This window comes from Panthera uncia, chromosome F2 (genome assembly GCF_023721935.1).
Source record: "Panthera uncia isolate 11264 chromosome F2, Puncia_PCG_1.0, whole genome shotgun sequence".
NCBI classification, from domain to species: domain Eukaryota; kingdom Metazoa; phylum Chordata; class Mammalia; order Carnivora; family Felidae; genus Panthera; species Panthera uncia.
In genome coordinates this window covers 21902821-21919400 of record NC_064812.1, presented here as the reverse complement: position 1 = coordinate 21919400, position 16580 = coordinate 21902821, and the positions used below count along the sequence as shown (strand labels likewise).

General features: G+C 36.6%; 1 protein-coding gene across 2 annotated transcripts in view; it reads left to right on the top strand.

Annotated features, from left to right (window-relative positions):
• Nucleotides 1-16580, top strand: part of SLC30A8 (solute carrier family 30 member 8) — a 43427-nt gene that overhangs the window by 3602 nt on the left and 23245 nt on the right. Inside the window, exons 1-3 of one of the 2 annotated variants that reach the window (XM_049632985.1) lie at nt 2030-2059; nt 2900-2941; nt 8834-9035. In XM_049632985.1, the coding sequence (XP_049488942.1) occupies nt 2030-2059; nt 2900-2941; nt 8834-9035 (274 nt within the window). Of the gene's footprint in view, nt 1-2029; nt 2060-2899; nt 2942-8833; nt 9036-16580 lie in introns of those variants that run through there. The other variant, XM_049632987.1, reaches the window with a different exon arrangement.

The window sequence follows — 16580 nt, the reverse complement described above, 5'->3', positions numbered from 1 at the left end:
GAATGTCAATAAAGAGACAGAAATCATAAAAAAGCAAAAGAACCAAATGGAAATTCTGAAGTTGAAAAGACAGCATTACCAACAATAGCCAAATTATGGAAAGAGACCAAATGTCCATCAACTGGTGAATGGATAAAGAAGATGTGGTGTGTGAGTACAATAGAATACTACTCGGCAATGAGAAAGAATAAAATCTTTCCATATAAAACAACGTGGATGGAACTGGAGGGCATTATGTTAAATAGAATAAGTCAGTCAGAGACAGACAGATATCATATATTTTCACTCATTGAGAAACCTAACAGAAGACCATAGGGGAAGGGAAGGTGAAAAACTAATTTCAAACAGAGGGAGGCAAACCATAAGAGACTCTTAAATACAGAGAACAAACTGAAGATTGATGGAGGGGTGGGAGAGAGGGGAAAATGGGTGATGGGCATTGAGGGGGGCACTTGTTGGGATGTGCACTGGGTGTTGTACGTAGGCGATGAATCATGGGAATCTACTCCTGAAGCCAAGAGCACACTATATACACTGTTAGCTAACTTGACAATAAATTACATATTAAAAAAAAGAAAAGGACAGTAAGTAGAATAAAAAAATTGTTAAAAGGGCTCAGCAGTAGATATGAGCTGGCAGAAGAATGAGTGAGCTTGAGGATAGATCAATAGATATGCAATATAAAGAACACAGAGAAAAAATAAGGAAGGAAATGTAACAGAACCTCAGGGAAATGTGGAAATCATTAAGTGCCCTAACATAAGCATAATGGGAGTACCAGAAGGAGAGGGAAAAAAAAGGAGGAGAAAAATATTTGAAGAAATAGTGGCTGGAATTTCCCAAAATTTGGTGACAATATTAATCCACACATCCACAATGGTCAACAGATTCTAAGAAGAATTAAGGAAAAATGGATCTACTCTGATATATCACAGTGAAAATGCTGAAAGGAAAACACAAAGAGAAAATCTTGAAAGCAGCAAGAGAGAAGAAAAAGATTCATCATGTTCAAGAGCATCTCAGTAAGATTCACAGCTGACTTCTAGCAGAAACAAAGGAGCTGGAAGGTGGTAGAATGTCATATTTAAAGGGCTAAAAGAAAGGGCTAAAAGAAAATGACAAAAAGGGCTGTCAACCAATCATCTTATATCCAGCAAAACTATCTTCTAAAATGAAGGTGAAATGAAGACATTCCCAGGTGAACAAAAACAGATGTTTTTTTGCTTGTAGACTTACATTTCAATAAATAGTAAAGAAAATTTTTCAAGCTGAAAATAAGACACCAGACATTAACTTGAATCAACACATAAAAACCAAATAGCATCAGTAAATGTAATTATAAAAGATAGTGTATTTACTTTTCTTTCTTCTCTTAACTGATAATAAATTGCATATATAAAATGTATATAATATTAGATGAAATGGAAAATTTATACAAAGATACAAACTACCAAACTAACTCAAGAGAAAATAGAAACTCTGTGTGGATCTATAATAAATAAAAATAATGAATTAGTAATAAGGAGATTTCATGCAAAGAAAATCCCAAACCCAGCTATCTTCACTGGTGGTTTTTACCAACATAAAAAGTAGAATTAATACCAATTCTTCACAAATTCTTCCAACAAATAAAAAAGAATGAGCATTTTCCAATTCATTTTATATTTCAATATTTCACCAATAGCAAAACACAAAACTATCACAAGAAAATAAAACTACAGGTCAATATACCTTATAAATATAGATTCAAAAATCCCTGCTCTTACTACTAACAAACTGAACACAGCAAGATATAAAAAAATTATAAACCATGGCAAAGTCAGATTTATCCCAGTAATGAATTCTTGATTTAACATTTGAAATATAATCAAAGTAATATACCATATTAATAGAATAAAGGACAAAAACCACCATATGATTATCTCATTAGATGCAGAAAAAGCATTCAACAAAATTCAACAGCCTTTCATTACAGTGTTCACCAAACAAGGAATAGAAGGTAACTTCTTCAACTTGATAAAAAGCATCTATGGAAAATCTGAAGCTAACATTATACTTAGTGGTAAGGCCTGAAAGCTTTCCCCTAATATCAGGAACAAGACAAGGATGCCCATTATCACCATTTCTACTCAGCAATTTATTGAGTGTTCTAGCCAAGGCAAACAGGCAAGACAGAAATAAAAATGAAAATAAAAGCCATCCAGATTGGAAAGGAAGACATAAAACTTAACACCACGTGCAGATAACATCAACTAGTATATAAAAATCCTAAGGGATCCACTAAAAATCTTTAGAGCTAATGAACAGGTTCAGTAAGGCTTCAGGTAGCAAGATAATATCCAAATAATAAATTGTATTTTTATATGGTAGCAATGACTAATCTGAAAATTCAATTAAGACAACAATTCAGTTTATAATAGCATGAAAAAGAATAAAATACTTAGGAATAAATTTAACAAAGTACAAAACTTGTACACTGAAAATAACAAAACACTGAAATTAAAGAAGATTTAGATCTTTATTTAGATCAATGTAAAGATATCCCATGTTTGTGTATTGAAAGACAATTTTAAGATGGCAATATTCTCCAATGTAATGTAGAGGTTCAGTGCAATCAGTACTAAAATCTCATCTGCCTTTTGAAGAAATTGACAAGATAATCCCACAATTCATATAGAAATAAAAGGGGCCTAGAAAAAGTGAAACACACTTGAAAAAAAATATTTGAAATCATTTCCTGATTTCAAAAGTTAATATAAAGCTACAACAAATGACAGCTAAATGTAAGAGCTAAAACTATAAAACTCTTAAAAGAAAACACAGGCATAAAACCTTATGACCTTGGGTTAGGCTATGGTTTCTTAATATGGCACCAAAAGCATAAGTGATAAAAAAATAGATAAATTACAGAGCATCAAAATTAAAATCTTTTGTTCTGAAAACAATACAACGAAGAAAATGAAAATACAAGCCACAAATTGAGAGGAAATATTTGCAAATTAAATATATCAGAATATATAAAGGACAATTACAACTCAATAATAAAAAGATAAATTGGCCAATTCAAAAATAGGCTTTGGATAGACACTTCTCCATGAAAATATACAAATGTGTAATAAACACATGAAAGATGTTTAACATCATTAGCCATCAGGGGAAATGCATGTCAAGACCACAATGAGATAGTACTTCATACCCACTAGGATGGCTATAATCAAAAAACCAAAAACAAATGTTGGTGAGGGTACAGAGAAATGATAGCTCTCAAGTATTGAATGTGGGAATGTATAATAACATAGTGTTTTGAAAAACATCCTGGCAATTTCTACAAAATGTTAAATATAGAGTTTCTTTATGACCCAGGAATTCTGCTAGGTATTTTTTCAATAAAAATGAAAACATACTTCCAAAAAAGCTTGTATACAAATTTTCATAGCAGCATAATTCATTATTATGAATAAAGTAAAAACCCCAAATCAAAACCACCTAAATACCCATCAAATGATTAAAGAAAATGTTGTATATCCATGCAATGGAGTGTTATTTGAAAATAAAAAGCAATAAAGTACTGATGTATTGATACTTTCTAAAACATGGATAAACCTTGAAAACATTATGCTAAGTGAAAGAAGTCATTCATAAAAACCACATGCTGTATGATTCCATTTACATGAAATGTCCAGAATGGGAAAATTTATGGAGGCAGAAAGCAAATTAGTGCTTGCCTAGGGTAAGGTTGTATGTAAGGAGATTGGGACATTGGGGAAATATTGCTAACGGGTACAAGGTTTCTTTTTGGGATGATGGAAATGTTCTAACTTATGGTGATGGTCGCACAACTCTGCAAATATGCTAAAACCCATTAAGTTGTATACATAAGTGGGTCATATGTGTGGTATATGAATTATACCTTAATAAACCTGTTTCAAAAAGGAGAGGGTAACTGAATTCCTGTTCTGGGATAAGAAATTACATCTGATGCTGCAAACATTTCTATTCTCCACTCCCTCTAGCTTTCCCCTCAAAACACTTCTTCACATCACTCATATATTTCATAAACATCGAATCAAGTATAATCTCAGCAAATATGTACTGATATTTACTGTGTTCAAGACAAGGTCCCAGGAGCTGAATACTTAGGACTCTTTCTAGTGCAGACAGAGCACAGTGGTTGATAAGGGGAAACGGGCCAGGAACAGCTAAGGGATTTATGACTGTTTTCTCCTTCTTTGACATTTATCCTCTCCTTAGGATTAGAGAATCAAGCCCCGGGGTCAATTAATACAAAACTGATGATTTGTATGATTTATTGTCATTGGAGTAGAATCTAGAATGATAGATGTGGACAAAGGGGCAACAAAAGAAAAGCCTGCTTTTTGTTTATTCAAGCTCTGTTATAAAAATGCTTAGCCTAAAAGTTATTTCACAGTAAAACTTGCTTTATTCTTTCTCAAGAACAATGACAATAATGTAGTTTGTGAAAATGGTAGACTAACTTAAAAATTCACATTTTTTGGTGAATTTACCTTGTTCCAAACACACTTTGAAATATTTATATGAATTAACTAAAATATCACAGCTGCCCTGTGAGAGAGGTGTTATCATTATCACCATTTTGCAGTGAGGAAATTGAGGCACAGAGAGGTTAAGTCATTTTCTTACAGTCATATGATTAGTGAGTGGTAAAGCTGGGAGGTGACTTAGCAATGGGATGTCAGAGCCCAAATTCGCAGCCCCCTCGCTGTGCTGCCAGTCACTCAGCCCATCTCTGCAACTGGTATTCCCTTATCCTAGCTGCTGTAACCAGAAATCCATGAGCCATCCTCCGGTCCCTCCCCTTCCTCATTCCCCCTTAACTGATGCTATTGATTAGTATGTCCTGTGGATCCTACGTCCCAAATAGCACTCAAATATGGCTACTTCTTCCCATTTACTTTGTCACCGCACTGGTCCAAATCATCAGCCTCTCTGCTTCAGCCAAACGTGGTCTCCATGTTTTGCCCCTTTATACTCAAACCTTCCAAGCATCACCCAAAGTGATCATTTTAGAAATGTGAACCACCTAATGTTACTTTCCTGCTCAAAACTTGCCAACTTCCTTCCTGTAGAATTTGAAGAAAAGTAAATCCTTTTTTATTATTTTTTAATGTTTATTTTTCAGAGAGAGAGAGAGAGAGAGGAGAGACAGAGACAGAGCATGAGCGGGGAAGGGGCAGAGAGAGAGGGAGACACAGAAACAAAAGCAGGCTCTTGGCTCTGAGCTGTCAGCACAGAGCCTGACATGGGGCTCGAACCCACTAACCGTGAGATCATGACCTGAGATGAAGTCTGGCGCTTAACTGACTGAGCCACCCAGGTGCCCAAGTGAATCCTTTTTTAATGGCTCAGAGTTGTGCATGAGCTAACATCTGCCTACTTCTCTGACATCATCCAATGTTACTCTTTCTTCACACCACAGTGACCACATATGTAGTTCCCTTTCCGTCAAGCCAAGCTTTTGAACAAGACAATCTCTTTCTTGCCTTTGTGCCCTTGCCCCAGCAACACCCTCCACTTGATGTTTCTCTTGCATGTAGGTCTACTCCCGGTTACCCTTGAACTCACCATGGCAGTATCTCTACAGAAGTGCACCCCCATTACCACTCTGTTTAAAGCAGCCCCACCTTCCCTCACCCAGTCACTGCCCATCATACCACACAGCCTCTGAAACTATCTGCTGGCTTACAGTTTGTGTCCCTCTGCTAGGATACAAGCTTCTTAGGTCAGGAGCTTAGTCTCAAAGACTATGGTGTCATTAGCACCTCTGATAGTGGAGGCATGCTGCAGGCATGCAGCACTTATCTGTTGAATGAATGAATGAATGAATGAATACATGAAGTGTGGGAAATGCATGGTGGGACCCAAGCTTTCATCTCCTGTTCTAACAGTCATAGTGACTGGAGGTTCTTGGGAGAAGTGATGTGAAAGTACAAAATGGGATTGATTTTATATGGTCAACATATGAAATAAGAGGGTGAAAAGTATTACCAGCTCTATTTTTAGAGACATAGAATAAAGGAGTTTAATGTCTATCATCAAGCAAAAATGAAATACAAAAGAAAAAGAGAGGCTTCCCCAAGATTACAAAACAAAGCTCCATTTTCTAATTCATATTTTAAGAAATAAACTCAAATTTGTAGGCTATTACAAGAAAAATTTGGAATATTTCCCTATTTCTCCTGTTTTTCTCCCCCATTTTTTTTCTTTGATACTACAGTAAATTTTTTTGCTCGGGTCTACTATTCCTATCCTTCTGAGCTTCAACCATCTTTGAATTTGTGGGAATCTATGGTAATTTATTCACAATTCGTTTTTTGATGCATCATAGCATTTGCTTTTTAGAACCTTCTTAAAATTCTTAGGATTCACATCATTTTTTATATCAAGAGCCTATTCTGCATCTATAGGTACCCAGGCCATTTTGCTCTAATGAGGTGAAGAGAAATGTATTTTAATTTTGGATTTCAAGTTTGGGGAGGATTATGGACCCTTTTAGGAGCCCAGAGAAGACTGTGGGATCCTGCATCCCCTCCCCCCACCATAAAACACACACAGACACACATATGAACACATTGCATCCAATTTCAATGGACCCTCTGAAGCCCACCTTTGGATCCCCTGCTTAGTACCTCGAAGAGCAATCTCAGCTCAGAGTAAATCCATATTGGTTAATCTCAGAGTCTGGGACAACAAAGCAGGGTTTAAAAGTAAGATTGGCCAGATTCCTTGTACTTTTCTTCTTGTGGCATTGCCCAGAGGCTGCACCCTTAGTGGGATTCCTGCCTTGGTCTGCCTTCTGCACTGCTCCAGAATAAGTTCTTTCTCCTGGTCACCACCTGGTTTTCTCTGACCACAAGATTCATGAAAAGTATAAAATAAAGCAAAGCTTCCTATGGCTTCAGCAAATCATATGGTCATATGAACAGTGCCAGAACAATTGGTGACCTTGTCTTGGTCATGTTGCCTTCTCTGCACAAAGGAAGGGAAACTTCTATCATGCTTCCTTTTTAGTTCTCATGCTCCTCTGAGTTGATGGCCATTGGTGACCCACACTGCTACATGACATGTTTTTTTTATTATTATTATTCTAAGGGTATGTATCACATTACAAAGGCAAAGACTTATAGATATAAATATTCTATGTGCCTATTGCCAAATGGCTCCTATTCTAAAAAAGGAGATTATTTGGAACTGTTCAAAATCCTGAATGCTATTAACATCATCAGAATCCCAGTTCTGCTGTTTGCTGGCTATTTGGCCTCGGGCAATTACTTAACCTCTCTGAACCTTAATTACTTCAGCTAACTACAAATCAAAACCACACTGAGATATCACCTCACACCAGTCAGAGTGGCTAAAATGAACAACTCAGGAAATTTCAGATGCTGGCGAGGATGTGGAGAAATGGGAACCCTCTTGCACTGTTGGTGGGAATGCAAAGTGGTGCAGCCACTCTGGAAAACAGTGTGGAGGTTCCTCAAAAAATTAAAAATAGATCTACCCTATGACCCAGCAATAGCACTGCTAGGAATGTACCCCAGGGATACAGGATGCTGATGCATAGGGGCATGTGTACCCCAATGTTTATAGCAGCACTTTCAACAATAGCCAAATTATGAAAAGAGCCCAAATGTCCATCAACTGATAAATGGATAAAGAAGATGTGGTTTATATATACAACGGAATACTACTTGGCAATGAGAAAGACTGAAATCCTGCCATTTGCAGCTATGTGGATGGAACTGGAAGGTGCTGAGTGAAATAAGTCAGTCAGAGAAGGACAGATATCATATGTTTTCACTCATATGTGGATCTTGAAAAACTTAACAGAAGACCATGGGGAAGGGAAAGGGAAAAAAATGATTACAGAGAGGGAGGGAGGAAAACCATAGGAGATTCTTAAATATAGAGAAGAAACTGAGGGTGGATGGGGTGTGGGGGAGAGGGGAAAATGGGTGATGGGCACTGAGGAGGGTGCTTGTTGCCCTGGGTGCAAGCGATGAGCCACGGGAATCTACCCCAAAAAGCAAGAGTCCACTTTACACACTGTATGTTAGCCAGTTTGACAATAAATTGTATATATATATAAAAAGAAACTATGGGATTGACTAAATGGTATCTATAATCTTTCCATCTATGAAATGCTAGAATTCTATTCCAGCCTGTAAATAATGCTTTATACATGAGAAGAGCTGATATATACTGCCTGCTTTAGGAAGTGTAAGTAGGTTCAACTCACAATACAGCTTTGATAGATTGGTAGAGAGTGTGTGCAAAGCTGTGTTAAGAAGGATTCTGGGGGTCAACAGGAACTCAACAGGAGAAAGTGCTGTGATCTATTAACAGTGCTGGTGTGGAGAAGAAAGGAAGAGTTTGGGCATGTGATAGTATTTGAATCTTCAGACTGGCTCATACGCACATACCTAACATTGCTCTTCACCCCTGCTTTTTAAAATTTGTAACACAGGGTCCAAAATCCTTTCAAAGTGGAGTAATTTGTAAGGAAATGCATCAAAATGTATCTGCTTCCTTTCTCCTGTTCCTTTAACATCTCTTAATCACTGCTGGTATAGCTTGGCTGAATAAAAAAGCAAAACCTTTAGTAGTTGAGACTTCAGAAGGAAATTTCTTGCTTGTTCCTTACACTTGATATTTCTTATAGAAGGAGCTGTGAACTGTAACTTCCTATCTAGTTAGCAAATGTCCTTCTATCAGTTCTGAGAATGGGTAGGGCTGTCAGTGAGGTATTTGTTTGCAACCGTGTTCACTTCTTGCTTCTGTCAAACTCATCCATAGTGTGGAACTCCAGCAGAAATCCTTGAATAAAAATCAATGTCCTGGAGAGAAGCCAGAGGAGCTGGACTCAGGAGCCATCTATCACTGCCACAGCAACTCCAAGGCCACAGACAACAGAGCAAGCGAGCAAGTCTATGCCAAGTGGAAACTCTGTGCTGCTTCAGGAATATGCTTCGTTTTCATGATTGCAGAGGCCGTGGGTGAGTATTATTCAAAAAGACTTCTCTGATTAAACTAGGAAACAGACAAAACCCCACATCATTGCAGGAGGGTTACATAAGTTCTTCTTTTAAAGAAAGATTTCATATTTTCTGTAAGTATGGAGTAACAATATGCTCATTGTAGATAAGTTGGAAAATATTAAGAAACAAAATAAAATTCATTACCATCCCACATTCGAATACTAACCTCTAATAACATTGTGGAGTATTTTTTATACAATATATTTTTCTATTCAGAACTCAGTTTTTAAAATATAACTGAGGGCATACTGAATGCTTTTGACCACGCCATCAAATATCCTTCAAAAACATTTTTATGCCTGAACAATATTCTATAATATGCTCCACTGTAATTTACATAACCATGTCTCTACTGTTAGAAATTTAAGGAGTTTTTTTTTCCCCCTGCTGTGAACAATGCTGCAATGAAAACTCGTGAATAAAACTCCGCCTGCCTCTCTGGTTAATCCCTTGAAAGAGATTCCTAAAAGTGGAAAAATTGATTGAAGGATATAAATATTTTTATTACTTCTTGATTCATACTGCCAAACTGCTACCCAGAAAGCTTAAAACAATTCATATGTCTGCCTGCTGTACATGAGCATTACTGTCCAAATCTTTATCAAAACTTATTTTAATCTTTTATTTATTTTTTAAGCTTATTTATTTACTTTGAGAGAGAGAGAGAGAGAGAGAGCACAAGCTGAGGAGGAGTAGAGAGAGGGAGAGAGGGAGAGAAAGAGAGAGAGAGAGAGAGAGAGAGAGAGAGAGAGAGAGAATATGAGAGTCCCAAGCAGGCTCCACACTGCCAATGTGAAGCCCAATGTAGGGATCGAACTCACAAACTGTGAGGTCATGACCTGAGCTGAAACCAAGAGTCTGATGCTTCACTGACTGAGCCACCCAGGTGCCCCTTAATCTTTTATTTATTTATTTTTTAAAGTTTATTTATTTTGAGGGGGGGGGGGGGAGGAGAGAACATGCAGTAGCAGGGTTGGGGCATACAGAAAGGGAGAGAGAACCCCAAGCAGGCTCTGTGCTGTCAGCGTGGAGCCTGACATGGGGCTCAATCCTGTGAACCGTGAGATCATGACCTGAGCCAAAATGGGGTTGGATGCTTAACTGACTGAGCCACCCTGGTTCCCCATATTTTAATCTTTTAAAAATCTTTATTCATGTATAGGTGAATATGCTTTATTTTAATATTCATTTCTTTGTTACTGTTAGAATATTTTTTGCAAGCTTATTAGTAATCTGTATTTCACTTTGTTGATGCATTTCCTGCTTGCCTCTTAATGTCTCCTGATCATTTGTTTTTTAGATAATTTATAATGTTCTGTTCTGATCTCTGAGAGCTCTTTATACTGTTAGGATATTGAAATTTTTATACTTGTTATAAGTACTTTTCTAGTTTTTTGTTTACTTTTTAGTTTTTGGTTTGATGTGGGTAAGTTTTAATGTTTTATATATGTAATTGTATGAAACATTCCATTTTGAGCTGATTTCTTTTATTGCTCTCACTACTTTAGTGCTTTTGTTCCTGCCTACTGAGAAGACAAATACCATGTTGTTGTTCAATTTTTTGCATGTAATTTCAAATTATTTTGTGAGATTAAATATTCTCTAAGGACTAAAGATTCTTTTTCTAAATAGTTAACAAAGTTTTCAGCATTATTTATAGAATAATTAATCACTCCTTCCATTGATTTTTGATGTTTTTTTCATCACTTATCAATATTTTATAAAGAACAGGGTTTGGTTCTAAGGTGGGTTTCATCAATCTGTATTGCTATTCTCTGTTAGTAGTAACATATTTAAATAATGTACATTTACATGTTATAATATCTGTTCTTTCCTTATTATTCCTTGTTTAATAGAAAAAAGGAAAAGGCTACTTATTTCTGTTTATTATTCTAATTGAACACAAGAACCATTGTATTCTGTTCCCTCCAAAATCAAATTATGATTTTACTGGTATGTAAGTTGATTTGGAAACAAAGATCTTTTAAAAATACTCAGTTTTCTCTTCTAGGAACATGGAGTTTCTCCATTTATCCAAATACTCTATGTCTCTCATCAATATCTTGCAATTTTAGTTTGCTTATTTGTTTGTTATAGTACAGGGACAGCCTGTTTCTTGCTAAGGTTATTTACATGTGTTTGTTTTATTATATTTCTCTTTTTTTCAATAAAAATATGTTTCATATTTTTACCATGTTAAATAATATCTTATGCTAAATCAAATCTTATGTTCAACTAGTTAACTGTTAAGTGAAATGCTTCCTGAGAGGTTAAGTATTTTCACTATGTTAATGAAGTGGGTTTTTTTCCCCTTAGTTTTTAAACGATAAACAAATAATCAAGGATGCTTGTTGACTTTTGTCAAGTACCTTTTCTTTTAAATATATTCTGTTAAAAATTTTTTTGACACATTGCTGGTGTGTGTTATATTCAGAGATTTCCTAATACAGTACAATCTCTGCATTTCTGGCATTACGATGATAATAACTAATATTTATTTAATACTTACTATGTGCCAGAAACTGTGATGAATGCTTTCCATCGTGTTACTTTACTTAATCCTGTTGAAATCCCTGAGAGGTAGGTCTATTATTATTTGTACTATGTAGATGAGGAACCTGAAACACAGAGAGTAAAGGTCTCTACTGGAGTACCACAGCTCGTAAATAAGTGGGCAGGCAGTCTGAATTCTGGGGCTCAAGTTCATAGGCTCTCATTACAGTGCCACTCAAATGGACTGTGGTGGACCATTCTTTCAACGCATTGCTCAATCTGGGCCACTCATATTATCTTTAGGATTTTTTTTATCTTTATTGATAATTGAAATTTAACTATAGTTTTCTGTTATGGGGCTATTTTTCTAAGTTTTTGAATTAGAGTTACACATATGAAAATGAAAAGTTTAGTTTTAATGACACTTTTTATAAGAAAATGGAAACCATTTTTGTAACATTGTAACTATCTCTTCCTTTTTAAGAACTACCTGGTAAGTTGTCTAGCTTTGGAGACTTTCTTGGAAATAATTTTTAACATATGTTTGTTTGCTTCTTCCTCATTTATTGATGTACTCAAAATTTCTACTTCATGAGTAAGTTTGGGTCATTTGTGTTTTCCAAAGTCAGCCATCTCAATGAAATTTTCCATCTTATTATCATACAATGGAACATGACAATTTAATACTAAAACTCTCTAACTTATTCTACTTTCTCATTTTAATATTGTTTAAATATTTTCTTTTCCTTGATTTAACTTGGTAGATGTCTAATTTATTGATATATCTATTTATCGAATATATTATTATCTAATTTTTTTTTATTTTTAATTCATAATTTTGCCTTTAAAAATATTTGTTACTTCCTCCATCTTTCTTCAATGTTGTAGTCTTATTGCATGTTTTAATATCTTGAGTTATATCCTTCTCTGATTATTTTTATCCCATATTTTTATTAATAATAAAATTATGTTTAGCTATGCAATTAGTCTAAAAGTTTTGACTTTATTATTTATTTGGCTTAATATTTATTTATTTTAAATTATTTGAATTTATATATTATTTTTGAGTTTATTTTATTTTATTTTTTAATGTAAAAGGAATACCAGAAACTACCTGGCATATAGTATCATAAGCTATGACTACCCTATTACCACTATTACCGTTATACTGTTACTAATTTTTTGCCTTCATTTTCTATTACACAAGAGGTGGACCAAATTAGTAATTATTTGAGACTGGAAGAAAACAGAACTTGCTAACTTTTTTTTGTTTGTTTGTTTTTCTCATTTTTGTTTGTTTTTTGTCTTTTGCACTATCATAGATAGCAATCAGAATTAATTGGTTTCTTTTTTTCTGCTTTTTGCATTTATATTTTTTTATATTTTTTTTATATGAAATTTATTGTCAAATTGGTTTCCATACAACACCCAGTGCTCATCCCAACAGGTGCCCTCCTCAATGCCCATCACCCACCCTCCCCTCCCTCCCACCCCCCATCAACCCTCAGTTTATTTTCAGTCTTTAAGAGTCACTTATGGTTTGCCTCCCTGCCTCTCTAACTTTTTTTTTCCCTGTCCCCTCCCCCATGGTATTCTGTTAAGTTTCTTAGGAACCACATAAGAGTGAAAATATATGGTATCTGTCTTTCTCTGTATGACTTAATTCACTAGCACAACACTCTCCAGTTCCATCCACGTTGCTACAAAAGGCCATATTTCATTCTTTCTCATTGTCAAGTAGTATTCCAGTGTATATATAAACCACAACTTCTTTATCCATTCATCAGTTGATGGACATTTAGGCTCTTTCCATAATTTGGCTATCATTGAAAGTGCTGCTATAAACATTGGGGTACAAGTGCCCCTATGCACCAGCACTCCTGTATCCCTGGGGTAAATTCCTAGCGGTGCTATTCCTGGGTCATAGGGTAGGTCTATTTTTAATTTTTTGAGGAACCTCCACATTGTTTTCCAGAGTGGCTGCACCAGTTTGCATTCCCACCAACAGTGCAAGAGGCTTCCCCTTTCTCCACATCCTCTCCAACACCTATAGTCTCCTGTTTTGTTCATTTTAGCCACTCTGGCATGAGGTGATGTCTGAGTGTGGTGTTGATTTGTATTTCTCTGATTAGGAGTGATGTTGAGCATCTTTTCATGTGCCTGTTGGTCATCTGGATGTCTTCTTTAGAGAAGTGTCTATTCATGCCTTCTGCCCATTTCTTCACTGGATTATTCATTTTTGGGTGTGGAGTTTGGTGAGTTGTTTATAGATTTTGGATACTACCCCTTTATCTGATATGTCATTTGCAAATATCTTTTCCCATTCTGTCAGTTGCCTTTTAGTTTTGTTGATTGTTTCCTTTGCAGTGTATAAGCTTTTTATCTTCATGAGGTCCCAATAGTTCATTTTTTGCTTTTATTCCCTTGCCTTTGGAGATGTGTCAAGTAAGAAATTGCTGTGGCTGAGGTCAGAGAGGTTTTTTCCTGCTTTCTCCTCTAAGGTTTTGATGGTTTCCTATCTCACATTCAGGTCCTTCAACTGTTTTGAGTTTATTTTTGTGAATTGTGCAAGAAAGTGGTCTGGTTTCATCCTTCTGCATGTTGCTGTCCAGTTCTCCCAGCACCATTTGTTAAAGAGGCTGTCTTTTTTCCATTGGATGTTCTTTCCTGCTTTGTCAAAGATTAGTTGGCCATACTTTTGTGGGTCTAGTTCTGGGGTTGCTATTCTATTCCATTGGTCTATGTGTCTGTTTTTGTGCCAATACCATGCTAACTTGATGATTACAGCTTTGTAGTAGAGGCTAAAGTCTGGGATTGTGATGCTTCCCACTTTGGTCTTCTTCTTCAATATTACTTTGGCTATTCGAGGTCTTTTGTGGTTCCATACAAATTTTAGGATTGCTTGTTCTAGCTTCGAGAAGAATGCTGGTGCAATTTTGATTGGGATTGCATTGAACGTGTAGATAGCTTTGGGTAGTATGGACATTTGAACCATATGTATTTTTCCAATCCAGGAGCATAAAATGTTTTTCCATTTCTTTATATCTTCTTCAATTTCCTTCATAAGCTTTCTATAGTTTTCAGCATACAGATCTTTGACATCTTTGGTTAGGTTTATTCCTAGGTATTTTATGCTTCTTGGTGCAATTGTGAATGGGATCAGTTTATTTATTTGTCTTTCTGTTGCCTCATTATTAGTGTATAAGAATGCAACTGATTTCTGCACATTGATTTTGTATCCTGCAACTTTGCTGAATTCATGTATCAGTTCTAGCAGACTTTCAGTGGAGTCTATCGGGTTTTCCATGTATATTATGTCATCTGCAAAAAGTGAAAGCTTGACTTCATCTTTGCCAATTTGGATGCCTTTGATTTCCTTCTGTTGTCTGACTGCTGATGCTAGAACTTCCAACACTATGCTAAACAACAGCGGTGAGAGTGGACATCCCTGTTGTATTTCTGATCTCAGGGAAAAAGCTCTCAGTGTTTCCCCATTGAGGATGATATTAGCTGTGGACTTTTCATAAATGGCTTTTATGATGTTTAAGTATGTTCCTTCTATCCCAACTTTCTTGAGGGTTCTTATTAAGAAAGGATGCTGAATTTTGTCAAATCCTTTTTCTGCATCGACTGACAGGATCATATGGTTCTTATCTTTTTTATTAATGTGATGTATCACATACATTGATTTGTGAATGTTGAACCAGCCCTGCAGCCCAGGAATGAATCCCACTTAATCATGGTGAATTCTTTTCATATGCTGTTGAATTCGATTTGCTAGTATCTTGTTGAGAATTTTTGCATCCATATTCATCAGGGATATTGGCCTGTAGTTCTCTTCTTTTGCTGGGTCTCTGTCTGGTTTAGGAATCAAAGTAATACTGGCTTCATAGAATGAGTCTGGAAGTTTTCCTTCCCTTTCTATTTTTTGGAACAGCTTGAGAAGGATAGGTATTATCTCTGCTTTAAATGTCTGGTAGAATTCCCCAGAGAAGTCATCTGGGCCTGGACTCTTATTTGTTGGGAGATTTTTGATAACTGATTCAGTTTCTTCGCTGGTTATGGGTCTGTTCAAATTTTCTATTTCTTCCTGTTTGAGTTTTGGAAGTGTGTGAGTGCTTAGGAATTTGTCCATTTCTTCCAGGTTGTCCAGTTTGTTGGCATATGATTTTTCATAGTATTCCCTGATAATTGCTTGTATTTCTGAGGGATTGGTTGTAATAATTCCCTTTTCATTCAGCACCAGGAGGAAGGCAGGCCCGTCAGAGGGATGGATCCACAGGAGCACAGTGTTGGGCGTTTGCGGGGTGCAAGCAAGTTTGGTGACAGGAACTGGTTCCCTTTGGAATTTTGGCTGGGGGATGGAAGAGGGAGATGGCACTTGCCAGTGCCTTTGTTCCCCCTTGAGCTCAGTTCTGTCTCCCGGGTCTCATCCTCTCACCCTCCCCGCTCTCCGAGAGCAGAGCTTTTGACTTGTAACATTCCAGATGTTAAGTCCTGCTGGCTGTCAGAACACACTCCGTCCAGCCCCTCAGCTTTTGCAAGCCAGACTCGTGTGCTCTGCCTTGCCAGGCGGGCTGCCCCTCCACTGCCCCAGCACCCTCCCACCAGTCCATGTAGCACGCTCCACCTCTCTGCCCTTCCTACCCTCTTCCGTGGGCCTCTTGTCTACGTTTGGCTCCACAGAGTCCGTTCTGCTAGTCTTCTGGCAGTTTTCTGGGTTATTCAGGCAGATGTGGGTGGAATATAAGCGATCAGCAGGACGAGGTGAGCCCAGCGTCCTCCTACGTCACCATCATCTCTCTCTCCCCCCAGAATTAGTTGGTTTCTTAAACCTATGGAGTCTAATGGCTTGTGTACTCGTATTCAGACTTTTATTTATTTTTTAAATGTTTATTTATTTTTCAGGGAGAGAGAGAGAGAGAACATGCACAGGTCAGAGAGGAGCAGAAAGACAACAGAACAGAGGATCTAATGTGGGCTCTGTGTTGACAAAAGAGAGCCAACATG